Source organism: Molothrus aeneus, chromosome 3 (genome assembly GCF_037042795.1).
Source record: "Molothrus aeneus isolate 106 chromosome 3, BPBGC_Maene_1.0, whole genome shotgun sequence".
Classification (NCBI taxonomy): Eukaryota; Metazoa; Chordata; class Aves; order Passeriformes; family Icteridae; genus Molothrus; species Molothrus aeneus.
The window spans coordinates 33,869,882-33,883,337 of NC_089648.1; the positions used below are offsets into that span (position 1 = coordinate 33,869,882).

At 37.1% G+C, this 13,456-nt stretch overlaps 1 protein-coding gene across 1 annotated transcript in view; it reads left to right on the forward strand.

Annotated features, from left to right (window-relative positions):
- CRIM1 (cysteine rich transmembrane BMP regulator 1) overlaps positions 1 to 12,542 on the forward strand; it is a 175,148-nt gene extending 162,606 nt beyond the window's left edge. Inside the window, exons 13-17 of the mRNA XM_066546638.1 lie at positions 1,067 to 1,288; positions 5,638 to 5,832; positions 6,831 to 6,950; positions 8,336 to 8,523; positions 9,553 to 12,542. Of these exons, the coding sequence (XP_066402735.1) occupies positions 1,067 to 1,288; positions 5,638 to 5,832; positions 6,831 to 6,950; positions 8,336 to 8,523; positions 9,553 to 9,729 (902 nt within the window). The 3' untranslated portion in view covers positions 9,730 to 12,542. The remainder of the gene's footprint in view (positions 1 to 1,066; positions 1,289 to 5,637; positions 5,833 to 6,830; positions 6,951 to 8,335; positions 8,524 to 9,552) is intronic.
- The last annotated feature ends 914 nt before the right edge of the window (positions 12,543 to 13,456 follow it).

Here is a 13,456-nt window from a genome sequence, read left to right on the forward strand (position 1 = left end):
GGAAGTTTATTGCAGTGGAAATTTAGTACAAACCTCTGAATTGTATGTAAACTCATTAAAAAAAATATGCCTTTATTCGAATCAAAATTTTAAAATTTACTTTAGGAAAAAATAGAAGTTAGGTTTTGCCATTAGGTTTTGCTACAAGGTATTTGTTTGGGTTTGGGTGTGGGGCTTTTTTCCTGACAAAATATTTTGTAATATTTACCTATGTAAACAAGGTAGCCAGTTCTCCTGATTTATATTTTTTTCATTATTAATAATGAACATTTGCTTACTTCAAAATACTGTTTCAGAGGAGCTGATCTTTCCTCACTGGCTATATAATAGGCTTAGTCTCATAGCTTAATGCAGGTAGATTGAGAACCTGATCTCAATGCTCTTATGAAGCCTTTCTTCTCTTTTTCTTAGTCCTGTTTATTGACCTGTAATGTGTGTTAAGGTACAGCTTCATTGTAGGAATATGTCTCCCCCATGGATGGGCATGAGAATTAAAGCAAACCATTGGCATCAGGCTGAAGCACGATCAAGTTCCATTTGTTTCTCAACAGCTTATAATTAGCTCATCTAAGACCACTAGTGAAGGTGACAGCAGCATAATAGCTTTTCACTTTGCATCATTCAAAGACTTGGGCTGACATGATAGAAGATGGGATTCAGGTTTTAGATTTTAAATTTATTCTCTCTTGTTTGAGATGAATTCCTATACATCATGCAATTTAGAGCAGAGTCACTTTCTGAGGGGTTGCTTCTGATGGTGATTGTTTTTCTCTTGCTCTCCTTTTTCCAAGCTTTTTTTCTTTTTTTTCTTGTTTTACTTTCTTTTTTTTTTCTTTTTTGGGTAAATTCAATAAAAGTCTAAATAAGCATTATGCTAGAGTATATCATGAGGTCTTCATCCCATATAAGAACTGAAGAGGTATGAGGCTCTGTCCTTCCAGATTTTCTGTAGTGAGGCAATGTGTAACAATTCCATTGTGTTCTTCAAGAATGAACCCTCTGGTAAGGAGCTCTGAGTGAAGTTACCCACTGCAAGTTAAATAACCTAATCTCTTTATATTTACAGATGAGACTCTTCAGCCCTCTCCATCAAGCAATGAGAGCATGCCCAGTTACTGCAAAAATGATGAAGGAGATATTTTTCTGACAGCTGAGTCCTGGAAGCCCAATGTCTGCACTAGCTGCATTTGCATGGATGGTGTCATTAGATGCTACTCCGAGTCTTGCCCACCAGTATCCTGTGAGAGACCTGTTTTGAGAAAGGGACAGTGTTGTCCTTACTGTATTGGTGAGTAAATGAAAATAGTTGTGAACTTGCTGTTTGCTTCTTGGGAATAAGACAGAAGTTTTATTTCCAAACTGAAATGCTTTCCCTGAGATGCAGTCTATGCCACCAGTCGACCTGGAGAGTGAAGTCTGCATAGGGAGCTTTGAGGATCATGATTTGTAGTTTTTAGGTAGAAGAGCATAGAGATACACATCTAATTTGCCTACAAACTCCAGAGGCTATCCTCCTGGAGTCTTGGTAAAACACCTTATTGGATAAAGACATTACAAAAAAATTATTTTATTTAAAGGAAGATCTGCCAGGTAACACATATGTTATGTCAAGATTTATGTGATAATAATAATATGAGGAAAACATTAATTATGACTGCAGAAGATGAGCTCAAGCATTCTGAAATTTCACAGAATGGAGAACTCTTAATAAGGCATCTAAATTAAAATACAGGAAAAAATGGAATTTCATTAATGATAATACCTTTGAGATAAAAACAGGGAAAATATATATTTTTTAAAATACTGAAAATGGATTAAGACCGGTGTTGAGTTTGGAGGTGAAGTAAATGGTGGTTGCTGTAGACAATGAAAATTTCCAGGCATTTTTAAAGTAGCAAAATTGGAGATCACTTTTCTATTGTGCGTTGAATAGGAGTATTTATTTACAGATGACTTCTTTTGTGAGTTCACAGTAAGTACAAAGACTGTAGAATGGAAGCTGCTGATAGAGAAAAATCATATATTGTACTCACTGAATTTAATCTTTGTAGCATTGTTGGAAGGCATTCAAAGGTTACTTCAGGTGCAAAAGTAGTAGGGAGAGATACAGTAGAAAAGAACAGTAAGAAGGAGTATAAGGAAATTGATGGGCTTTAAATATTTAATTGAACATGTGAGTAAACTTGCCTATATAAACAAAACAGTTCTTCATCAGAAAGATGGTAGAAAGATTGTGAAGTGTGTTCAGACATCGATACAACTCTTGAAATCTTTATATCCTTTCAGATAGAATAGCTTTAATAACAGGTGATATAGTTTTATATGATGTACAAGGAATTCGATGGAGGAATGCCAGGCAAAGTTACAAAGTATCCAAGCTTTGGAACCCTACTTAGATTCTGAGGACATTTTGAGGCAAAAGTGCAATGTTAATCCTATTACTATTTCTTCTCATGGTTTGCATACAAAATGGGGAGAATTTAAAGTTTCTTTGACAGCTGTCTTTCTGCAGGCTTTTCTTCCAGTGCGTTTGAACCATAAAATAATTTTAATCCAGAAATAATTTTAAAATTAAAAAAAATATATGGAGTGTTTGAAAGTTGGGCAATCAAACCAGTAAAATCAGAATACGAGCCTTAATACTGCACTGAAGAATTCAGTGAGTGAGGAGAGGATGCACCAGGGGGAGTTGTGCAATATGAGCTACAAAAATGAAACCTTTAGAACCCTACATCTTGCATGTCAGGTTTGCAAATATATACACAGAGCACGTAGACATAGCTTTAGTTAATTTACTTTGAATCCTGTATAGTTGTTTAATATTATATGCAAATACTTAAATGTGTGAGCTATGAAAACTTCATGGGTTTTTTTAGTAGCAACTACTCAGCAAAGCAAAATGCAGTAGCCAGATTTTAATTAATACTCAGATATAAAGATTTTCAGTGATGCTACATTTTATTAAACCATGTTGTCCTATGTAGTCAGAATGTTTTGTGGTTTAAATAACAGAAATTCATGGAAACTTTTTTTATGGCTTCCATGAATTATATATACCCTTACATGCAAGACAGGTCATGCACTTAATTTTCCATCTTTCTGGTTCTTACTCTTTTACTCTTCATTTTTGAGAACTGTGAAGCACATCTTTGTACAGATTCTTTCTAAATATTTTTATGCAATACTTGATAAAATGTTTAGAATCGTAGAATCATTTATGTTGGAAGAGACCTCTAAGATCAATGAGTCCAGCTGTTAACCCTGCATTGCCAAGTCCACCACTAGATCATGTCCTCAAATGCTGTGTCTATATGTCTTTTAAATACCCCAAGGGATGGTGATTCAGTCACTTCCTTGGGCATAGGCAAACTCTGTGGAAACAGGCCTTCTTCATTTCTTGGAATTTCAAAAACTATGCAGGATTTTAGCACTGCATTATTCATTCTGCTTCTTTCTGGATCCAGTTTGTACAGACTCAACTTCAAAATTTTAGTTGTGGATGCTTTGTTCTTTGAATCTTCATCCTGTGTGTTCAACATTCATCTTTCGCATGCAAAGAAAGATTAATTTGAAAAGATAAACTTCTAGTTTAGAGAGGATAAAGGGATATCTATTTGATTAGAGACGAGATTAGTCTTCTGCAGAAAACAGAGCAATGACTGTCCAGTCATTTACCAGATGAGGCTGGTGGAGCTAGAAGAAATTTGAGAGAAGTGGGTAGAGCTAGACACTGAACTGTGGTTTTGTATGCGGGTTTCTTACTGCAAGCCTGTCTTGTTTCCACTGTTCTTGAGCACCTGTTGTAGCCTTCATCTTCATCCTTGTTTGTAATTTCATAGAGATGGACACCAAATCAGGAAACACTCACAGGATAGTATTTTAAAATTTCCTCTTGAGGTTCAAAGGTACAGCACTGGAATTGTGATTTTACCTTTGCTCATTCTTCTAAAAAATATTTGCTGAATAAAATGTTGATGTGTTCTTCACAAATTTGGAAAAGCCTGAGCAAGTTAAAGGACTTTTCCAGACAAACCAGCTGCAGAATTGAAGAAGGTGTCCTAAGTGAAGCAAGTTAACATGTTGGGAGCTAATGTGAATGGGCCAAAAGTGCTAAGGTTTAGGTCTGCATATGTAATGAGCAGCAGAGGGGTGCTGAGGCAGTGTGCCTCGCCCTGTCCCCAGACACACCCTCCTGACACAGGGTTCTGCTGGCTCTATGTGCTAAAATGCACATCAGCTAGGGAAGAACCTAATGCCCTTCCTGCAGCTGGCTGCCATCTTTTCCTCCTACTCTTTCTTTCCCATGCCCACACCACATTCACTTACAAAATCTACTTGGAGAGGTTGGGACCCATACTAAAAGCCATGCAAGCCATGAGATACCAAGGACCTCGGGAACCATTTGTGCCTTTCAGATAATTCCACTAATGTTTTCACAATAGTACTTCTTGCTGGTCTTCTTTTGTATTTGAATTTACTCTCTCAAATCTGTTGGACTGATCTGCTGACTGCATGCCTTGTTATTCCAGATTATGTCTCTATTATGTTGTCACTAATTAAAATCTTTACCCATGGCCAAAATATATAATAAGATTGACACAGGGTAAATATGTCTAACTGGCATACTTAATCTGTGTGAATGTTAAACCAGTATTTATCTGAAAGTTTAAGAAATTTCATTCTATTATCTCATTCATATGTTTAATGTGTAAGCTCATGTCATCAGCAGGTTTCATAACAATTTTTGCCTCTTACAAACAAAGGTAGGAGGAAGCTAAAATGAAAATAAAGCACTGCTTGGCTTTTGGAGTTTCTGCAGTGTTGTTTTTTCGCTATCCTTAAACTGCTCCAGCACCAAAAAACATCCTCAGCTAAGCAATTCATTACTTCCTTCTCAGTGAAATAGGTTTACTGCAGACCACCTTTTGGATTGCACAGGATGCAACATTAAAAAGTGGTGTATTGAATGCCTAGGCAGAAAGATCACATCAATTTCCAATTTATATAATATTAACCATTAAAAATGTACTGAGTTTTGTTATTGCTCTTTTCCGGGGGTTTTCCATTGATGCAATTATAGGGTCAGATCCCCTTCAAATATGTTTTATCATTACAGTCTAAGCACTTCTAGTTATTTCACCTGAGAATCACTCCAATCCTTCTTGGCATCCTGCCTAATTTGCTTTTTTAAGTATTCTACACAGAGTTTATCATTCTTGAGCTTTGGTAGTTAGAAATTTAGGTAGTTAGGGTTTGGGGTTATTTTAGCTTAATAGGATGACTAGGAAACAAGGAGGAAGATGAGTAGTTGGTAGCCTCAAACAGTCAAAGAGAATAATTTTTTCTTAATTTTCTCAGCACTTTTGATACCATCTTTTCATGTCCCAATCATCTTTCCTCTAGCCTCTTGCATTAAGAAAATGAGGAGATGCAGCCCAGGCTAATTATGTACTTCATAAAGAAGCAGAAATGACATCTTTTTTCACAAAGATTTTCTGGAAGATTAAGACAGGATCTTTTCATTCCAGCTGGGATTTCTTTGTGGCGATTGTTTTCACTTTTGTGTCTAGGAATGAAATCTGATTTGCGTGTAATTGGCTGTTAGTGCAGGCTCACAGCGCTGTTTTCCTTCCACAGAAGATACAGTTGCAAAGAAAGTGGTGTGCCACTTCAGTGGAGAAACGTACGCAGACGAGGAGCGCTGGGACATCGACAGCTGCACACACTGCTACTGCCTGCAGGGCCAGACTCTCTGCTCCACTGTCAGCTGCCCACCTCTGCCTTGTGCTGAACCCATCAACGTGGAGGGAAGCTGCTGTCCCATGTGTCCAGGTAATGTGATGTGACAACCCAGTTTATCATCATGCTGGTTTCCTAGGGCCGATAATAAGGTTTTTGTAACTGGGTTTTGAATGTCAGTCCATGTTTGAACAGCATCACAAAGGCAACAGACTTTTAGACTTCAGGACAATTAATATTCTTAACAGATAGGCACATTGTACAAAAACATAGTTTGAATTTCACTTATTCTGAGAACTGTGAACTGAAAAATAACTTGCTTGCCCCTGTTTTGTCCTTTCACAAGGCTATGGAAATATGTTAACGAAGTGGGAAAATTAATATCCTTACATCTCTGCAGATTACATTGTCACAGTGATTAAAATTTCTGTCTTTTCTGAGAGGGTTGGTTACTTTTCAAATATCGCATTGCTTTGGTTTTCACTTTAACTTGGCTTAAAAGCAATGTGACATTTTCTTAGCTATGGGCACAAGGGGCATAAGAATTGCAAGTGGTTTTTAATGTGAGTCCTGATATACTTCTGCAGAAGTTTGCTCACCTTATTCAGTCAGCTGATAACTCCCTCTGACAGGACAACTGGGAAGATTCAGCAGTACCCCTTCTTGGAATTCCCCTCTGAGGATTACAAAAAAAGGAAGGCAAAGAAACGAGTAGGGACAGTTTACATATCAGCTGGAAAGATGTAGCCTTCCCTTCATTTTTTGGAGGGTGATCTTGTTGAGTATTACAGAGGAGCAAGCCTGTAGTTAAACATGTATTCTGGGATGGTATTTTCAGAAGAAAGTTTGTCCACACCTGTCCTTTGTCCCATTCACATTATGATAACAATAATGGCAACAGGCATGTATCCCATGTACAATATGGAATAAATTTTCAAACAAAGTCCCAGGCTAATGATGAAAATTATGAAACAAATCAAAGAATTTAAAGACAAAGCACTGCAAATGGGCAAGTATATTTCCTCAGTTATAGCATCACTGAGAAGTTAAGCAGCCTGCAACTTGTGAAAGACATTTTTCTCGTTTCACAGAGATGTATGTACCTGAACCCACTAACATCCCCATTGAGAAGACAAATCATCGAGATGTTGAACTAGAAGTACCGAACTGGCCGACACCGAGTGAAAATGATATAATCCACATTCACAGAGGTCAGATCTGATATAAACCAGGATAACTTAGGACTGTGTTTATTCCCCATGTTTTAATGCATCTACTTTTTCTATTCAGGTAGCAGTTGTATCTGAGGATATTCTTCAATGCATAATTCAGTGCAGTGCTGAATTTTGCATTTGAGTAAAGATGAGTCAGTCAATTAAATTATATTTGTACATTTTGGTCTCATTATCACTCCATGTTCTGCATGGAAGAAACATCTGTCTTAATATGATGGAGTTCTATAAAATTAGGAATACAACAAAATGATGAATCAGAAGTGATTCTTGGGTATCTTTTCTGATTCAAAAACTAGAAAGCAGGGCATTGGAGTTGATAGACCTTCATTTGATCCATTTGACATTCTCAGGAATAGATAAACAAAGGTGGAAAAACAGGTACCACAGCCTAACATGTATCATAGCCATGATGTCAGACCTGAGACAAAAAACCACCTCAGGTATAGTGACAGCCAATAAAGTTTTCTAAGGATGTAAATACATCTTCTGTTTAAAACTGCACTGTATTATTCCAGCACAGAGGAAACACTGTACCACAGTTTTTGTTAACCTTTTATAATTGAAGGACAACCTAAACTATGTCTTTTTTTAAACCTGAGGATTTTTTTTAATCCAAGGATGATCTCATAGCATTCTATTGTTTGGAGAAAGGATGCATGAAATCTAACTGCTTTACAAAGTTCTAAGCTTATGCTTTTATTACTCCAGCATTTTAATTTCTCAGGCATTAGTAGCTAGCTTGCAACTATCCTGCCTGGGGATTATAAACACCCACTACAAACTGTGAGGGAATTTTGTATATGTCATTGAAAGTTACCATTCTTTGCAATTACACACAAAACTTGCTACAGCCTAGTAGACTGCCAGCAGTGTGTTTTCACAGGCTGAGTGCTGCAGATATTGTAAAACACTCTCAAGAGATGAGAGGGTGAACACATTGTACTTGTTCTACCAGTTTTTAAAAGCAAAAAAGAAAAAAATTACTTTCATCCTAAGATTTCCAAGCTCTCCTCAGCCTGGAAACACAGAGTCTGATTTTTTTACAAGTGGGAATTTAGCTGCGATCAGTTAAAATCATGCAAACACAACTGATTTAATAGGTTGTTGTTGTCAGACTTGGTCATTACTGTGCTTTAGGATTTCCTTCTATCTCCTCTCTTTTTGATGGCCTTTTCCTGACAAATGGTCCCTCTACAAGATACATGCTGTTCTAATTTATGTAAATAAGGTGACATTGCAGGAGAGAAGGTCCAAATTCTTATGAGTGACAAGATGTACAACTGAGACTTTTTTAATTACATTCTTCCTTGCGGCCAAGGCCCATTTCTAATTACTACCAAATGCTCCCAATTGCCCTGCAGACATGAACCATCTCCAGGGAGAATACCGGAGTGGCAGTGGGCCACGCCCCAGCGAAGATGCATCCGTCAGCTCTGTTGCCTTGGTGACGATCCCAATCACGATAGCGCTGTTACTGATCATCGTGCTCCTGCTTATCAACCAGAAGAAGCAGTGGGTTCCAGTGTCCTGCTACAAAGCTCCAACAAAGGTGCCGTGTCTATTTCCAGGCTATCCCGTTTTTATGAAACTGGGAACAAAATATTGTGGGAAATGTTAAGCAATAAAGAGGCTGTTAAAAGTCTGGGGAAAAAGCTGTGGCACATCTGGGGTAACCAGGTTAAGCTTTTGTGTGGTGCTGAATTAACAGAGGACAGTTACACCAGCCCAGCTGGGATATGAGAATACCAGAATTCCATTCAGAAGATGAAAAATGGTGACTCTGAAGAGAGTGTTGGTCTGTTACTATGTCTGACATAAGCCAACTTTAACAAAAGTCCAAACCCTTTCATTGCCAGTTTGATTTTGTTTTGTGCTTATGGATGTCAGGACCCAGGACATCCCTCTGGCTGTCCTGAGCAGCCACAACCCCTGCCAGTGGTCCCAGAGACCCTGGCACAGGGCCCAAAACACCTGTGGTTTTGATTATGACCCATGGAGCAAGTTACCAACCTTAGATGAAGATCTGCAAGCCATGACAAATTAAGTAGAATGATAGTGAATTTATTACAAGGTGAAAAAGTAGATTTTGGGGTTTTTAGAATGGGGCTTCAGGGGGGCAAGATGGAGGGATCTGGGTGTGTCCTGACTTTCTTCTTGGCCTCCATCTTCTGCTGTGATGTTGGCACTTACAGATTGGTTTAGAGTAGAAGCTCACTGTCTAACATAGGTGATAGGTATTAGGAAGTAATTGTAAACATTGTATATGTAGTTTTTAGGATAAAGACTAAAAAGGGGCAGACAAAATGCCTTAGGCTGTCTTGCTGAGTGGACCTCGGCAGGACAGGAGAAAGAATTTTATAGATAAGATACAATAAACAACCTTGAGACTGAGAAATGAAGAGCCCAGAATCCTTCTTCAAGTGCCAGGCTTGGAAAAGAGACTTTCAAACTCTTCTCAGGGTCACTCTGACAAGCTAGAGATCCCGACATATGGACTTGAACCAAATAGACTTTAAAAGTTATGTGTGAAATAGAAAAACTGTATTATTTACTCAATATTTCCTTTCTGTTTTAACAGCCTTCTTGCCTAAACAATCAACTGGTATATGTGGACTGCGAGAAAGGTACCAGGGTCCAGGTGGACAGTTCTCAGAGGATGCTAAGAATTGCAGACCCAGATTCAAGATACAGTGGATTTTACAGCATGCAGAAACAGAACAACCTACAGGCAGATAATTTCTATCAAACAGTTTGAAGAATTGCACCCTTGCCAAGGATTTAAGAAAGAGAGAGAGCGAGAGAAGGAGAGACAGTCTGCTATTAAAATAAAACTAGAATTGTGCAGTTGCTTAGTGGATTGTATTGGATTTGTGACTACATGTACAGCTCTAAGACCTTTCTGGGATGAGCTCTGACTCCTGCAATGTGCCAGAAAAAGCATTCCCACTTTTCCTTGAGATAACTGACCAAGTGTTTTCTTAGAACCAAAGTTTTGAAACTTGTTAAGATGTATTTGCTTGTAACATAGCTATAGAGGTTTTTTGGGAGGGGGAATCAGGGGCTAGGGGTAGGCAATGAAGTAAAAGGAAGTTTCAGAGAAGAAAAGCTGGTCATGCTTGGCTGGAGATGAAAATATACTGCTGAGCAGCAGGATAGTGGTTTATCTTGTTGCTCTGAAATTGCATCTGTTGCAGCAAAAGCCTAACCCCAGGTGAAAAAAAATATGAAAAGGTCTGATAATTTTTTTTCCAGCTGTTACTACAGTAATATACTCCTAGAACAGAATTTGTCACATCACAGGTGTGGTGTAGCTGCAAATATTTTTCTATATGATGAGAAGCTGCAGTAGTTAATGAAATAGCAAGGAAAAGATTATAGCAGAAAATAAAGGGTGGGTTTATTAAGGATGTATAAAACTATACCTTGTGCTGCTTTTTGTTTTTATTTTTGTTTTTATTTTTGTTTTCTTCAAAGCTGATTGGCTAGATTAGCCAGACTTCAGCAGAGTTAGCAAATAACTGAGGCCTAAGTAATTCCTGATATGAGCACTGGATCTTTTGACAGCAGTATTGAAGGGAGGAAGGAAGGGAAGAAGGATGGAAGGAAAAGTCAAGAACACCATGCAGTTCCAGGGGCTTTTGTTTGTTTGTTTTGTCTGTTGTGGTTTTGTTTTGTTATTTTATATCAATCTCTGGTTGTTCATACAGGAGAAGGAAAAATATTTTTGTTGGACAAAGCTCTTGCGTACAAGAGAGTAAAAAAGAGACTGTTTTAAGGTTGTTGTTTTTTTTCCTGTTGATGTTCTTATTTACTGGTATGCAGATTTAGAAACTACTTCCATGCTAGGAAGCTGCTTAATTTTAATTGTATATTACTCAAGCACCTTTTTTGAAGCTCAGAAAAAAAAAGGAGATCATGCTTCTTTAAACTTTAGCATTATAGGAATATTTATGTAAATATAATTATGCTAAAAACAACAAAAAGTATTTGTATGTTTGTGTATATATATGTATATACAAATGCATGTAGGTATACATATGTATAAATACGTGCATGTGTATATACACTATACATATATATACTGTATATATAAAATACTATGTATACAGTATATATTTTTTCTATTTTTTTTCTTGTTGAATGTATTTTTATCTGAGAGAGATTTTACCCAGAGCAGAAACAGATAACAGGCATTCCATATAAATGCTTAATTGCTTGTGAGTTTAGGAAAGACAAGAAAAGAGCATCTCATTCTACCTACAGTTTGATTTGATTTGATTTGAACGTGTTTGTATGTGTGTGTGTGTGTGTGTGTGTGTGTGTGCACTCTTGTGTTGGCGTGTGTTCAGTTCGTGCACGATTATAGCAGTAAGCGTTGCTCTTGCTACTTGCTACATTTCAGGGTGTTTCTTATTTTTCTTTTCCTGCTTAGCCTTAAAAAGGCTTTTTAATGAATGCATTGGCTAGAGACACTGATGACAATATACATGCAGCACTAATCAACTCCATAAAATAACACAATCAGCTCCTGGATTTTGGTTGGTTTTCTTTTTCTTTTTTTTCTTTTGTTTCTTTTTGTTTGGTTTTTTTTTTTTGTTTTGTTTTTTTTTCTTTTTTTTTGCAAACAATTGTTTGAAACAACTACTGGAATATTGTCCACATTAAGCTGGAAGTTTGTTGTAGCTTGCCTCATTTATAACTCTGACTGTATAATACAATGTTAACTTTCCAAACAGGTCTTGGCACTTTTATACTAATTACCCATTTGTGCATTGCCTTTTTTCTTTTACAAATGCTTGTCATAAGAGACACAGATACCCAGTATGCTTAATGTGAAAAGAAAATGTATTTTTTGTAAAGGAACTCTCAAGTATTGTTGTAAATACTTGGTCAGAGATTGCTGAACTTTAAAACTGAAAAAAAAAACTAATTTATTATTATAATGACCTAATTTATTAATCTGAAGATTAACAATTTTTTTTGTTTTAGAATATCAAAAAGGTGTTCTAGCTGTTTGCATCAAAGAAAAAAATAGGTGTATCATTAAGGGTCAACATTTTTTCTGCTTATATAACTTCAGTTTCCAACCATCAATAAGAAAAAATGTAGTCTCCCCAGTGTTTTGTACTCAACCTGATAATGAAACAGAGATGTTTCTGTCCAGTAACTACAGAGATTTTGTCAAGACAAAACATCCATTCCTTGCATAAGAGTAAGCAGTCTTTATCCAGAAATTGTAAATGCTTGCTTTTGTTTTACAATCAAGGCCATATTCTGAAAATATTAGCAGGATATAGGACATGGTGTAAAATGTTTTTATTATTATTATTTTATTATTATTATTTTAAAGATATGATTTATCCTATGTGCTGTATCCATTACACTCTTTTACTTTGGTTCCTGTTGTGCTCTTGTAAGAGAAATGCAGATATAATTTTCTGAAAAATAGATGCATATGTGGCACTCGGAGTGCACTGCGGTTCAGCAGATTGCTTGTTTACTTTTTTAACTGTAAGGCGGTTTCTTGTAATTTGGCTCTTGGCAGCACAATAAAAAATTTTAAACCTACGGATGTGTGTCTTCCTAAATATTTGTATTTATCACTTCTGGGCACTGGTCCTTGAGACATTGGTAGTTTGATATTATGGTGAGTAGGAGTTCGTATTATTGTCATGCTGACCTGAGATCAGAACAATTCAGAAAGTTCTGTGGGTAAAGAAGAGTTTGCATGCACAGAAGGTTCTGCATATTACACTGAAGAATTTTCCCATTAGAAGCTTTGTGGAATTCCAAGTAATTCCAGCGTACAGTAAAGATGAATCAAATGCAAAGTTAGGCCTTTGCCGTCCCATGGAGTTCATGTGGTCTGGTCTTACCTGACAGAAAGGCTTCTAATGTGAGGATTAACCATACAGGATTCTAATGTGAGGTCCTACAAAAAGCGTATGGGATCAGAATTTGCATTTCATGGGCTTCCTGAGCTGCAGATCAACTTCTCATCTCTTAGGCTATGATGGCTGTTTTTCTTCTACTAATTTGTAAGTTAATTAACTTGATGTCCAAGTTCTGGTATGTAAGATCCTGAGGCAAAGTGGTTTTCAGCTTAACTACTTGCCTCCTTTCTTTGAACCTATTCTCCTAATGGTTTCATTAAATATCCCTGACACTGCATTCAAAGCAGCAGTAGATCAGTACTTATATGTCACACATTGATTTAGAGACCTATATCTTGTTTCCATTTTTTTTCTTAAGAATCCCAAGATACAATTCTTCAAGAGTAGTTCCGTGCCTTACGGCTGACCTTGCACTTCCATGTACCCTTTAAGGTGAAGGGTAGGGGAACCGAAAATGTCCACTTTGTTCACACATGGTACTCCCTGGATGCAGCCATGGTGTTTACTGTTTAGATTGCTACTGACTGCTGAGTCGGTGTTCTTGTAGAGAACAAGCTGCAATAATACAAAAATGGCCAGTAATTATTG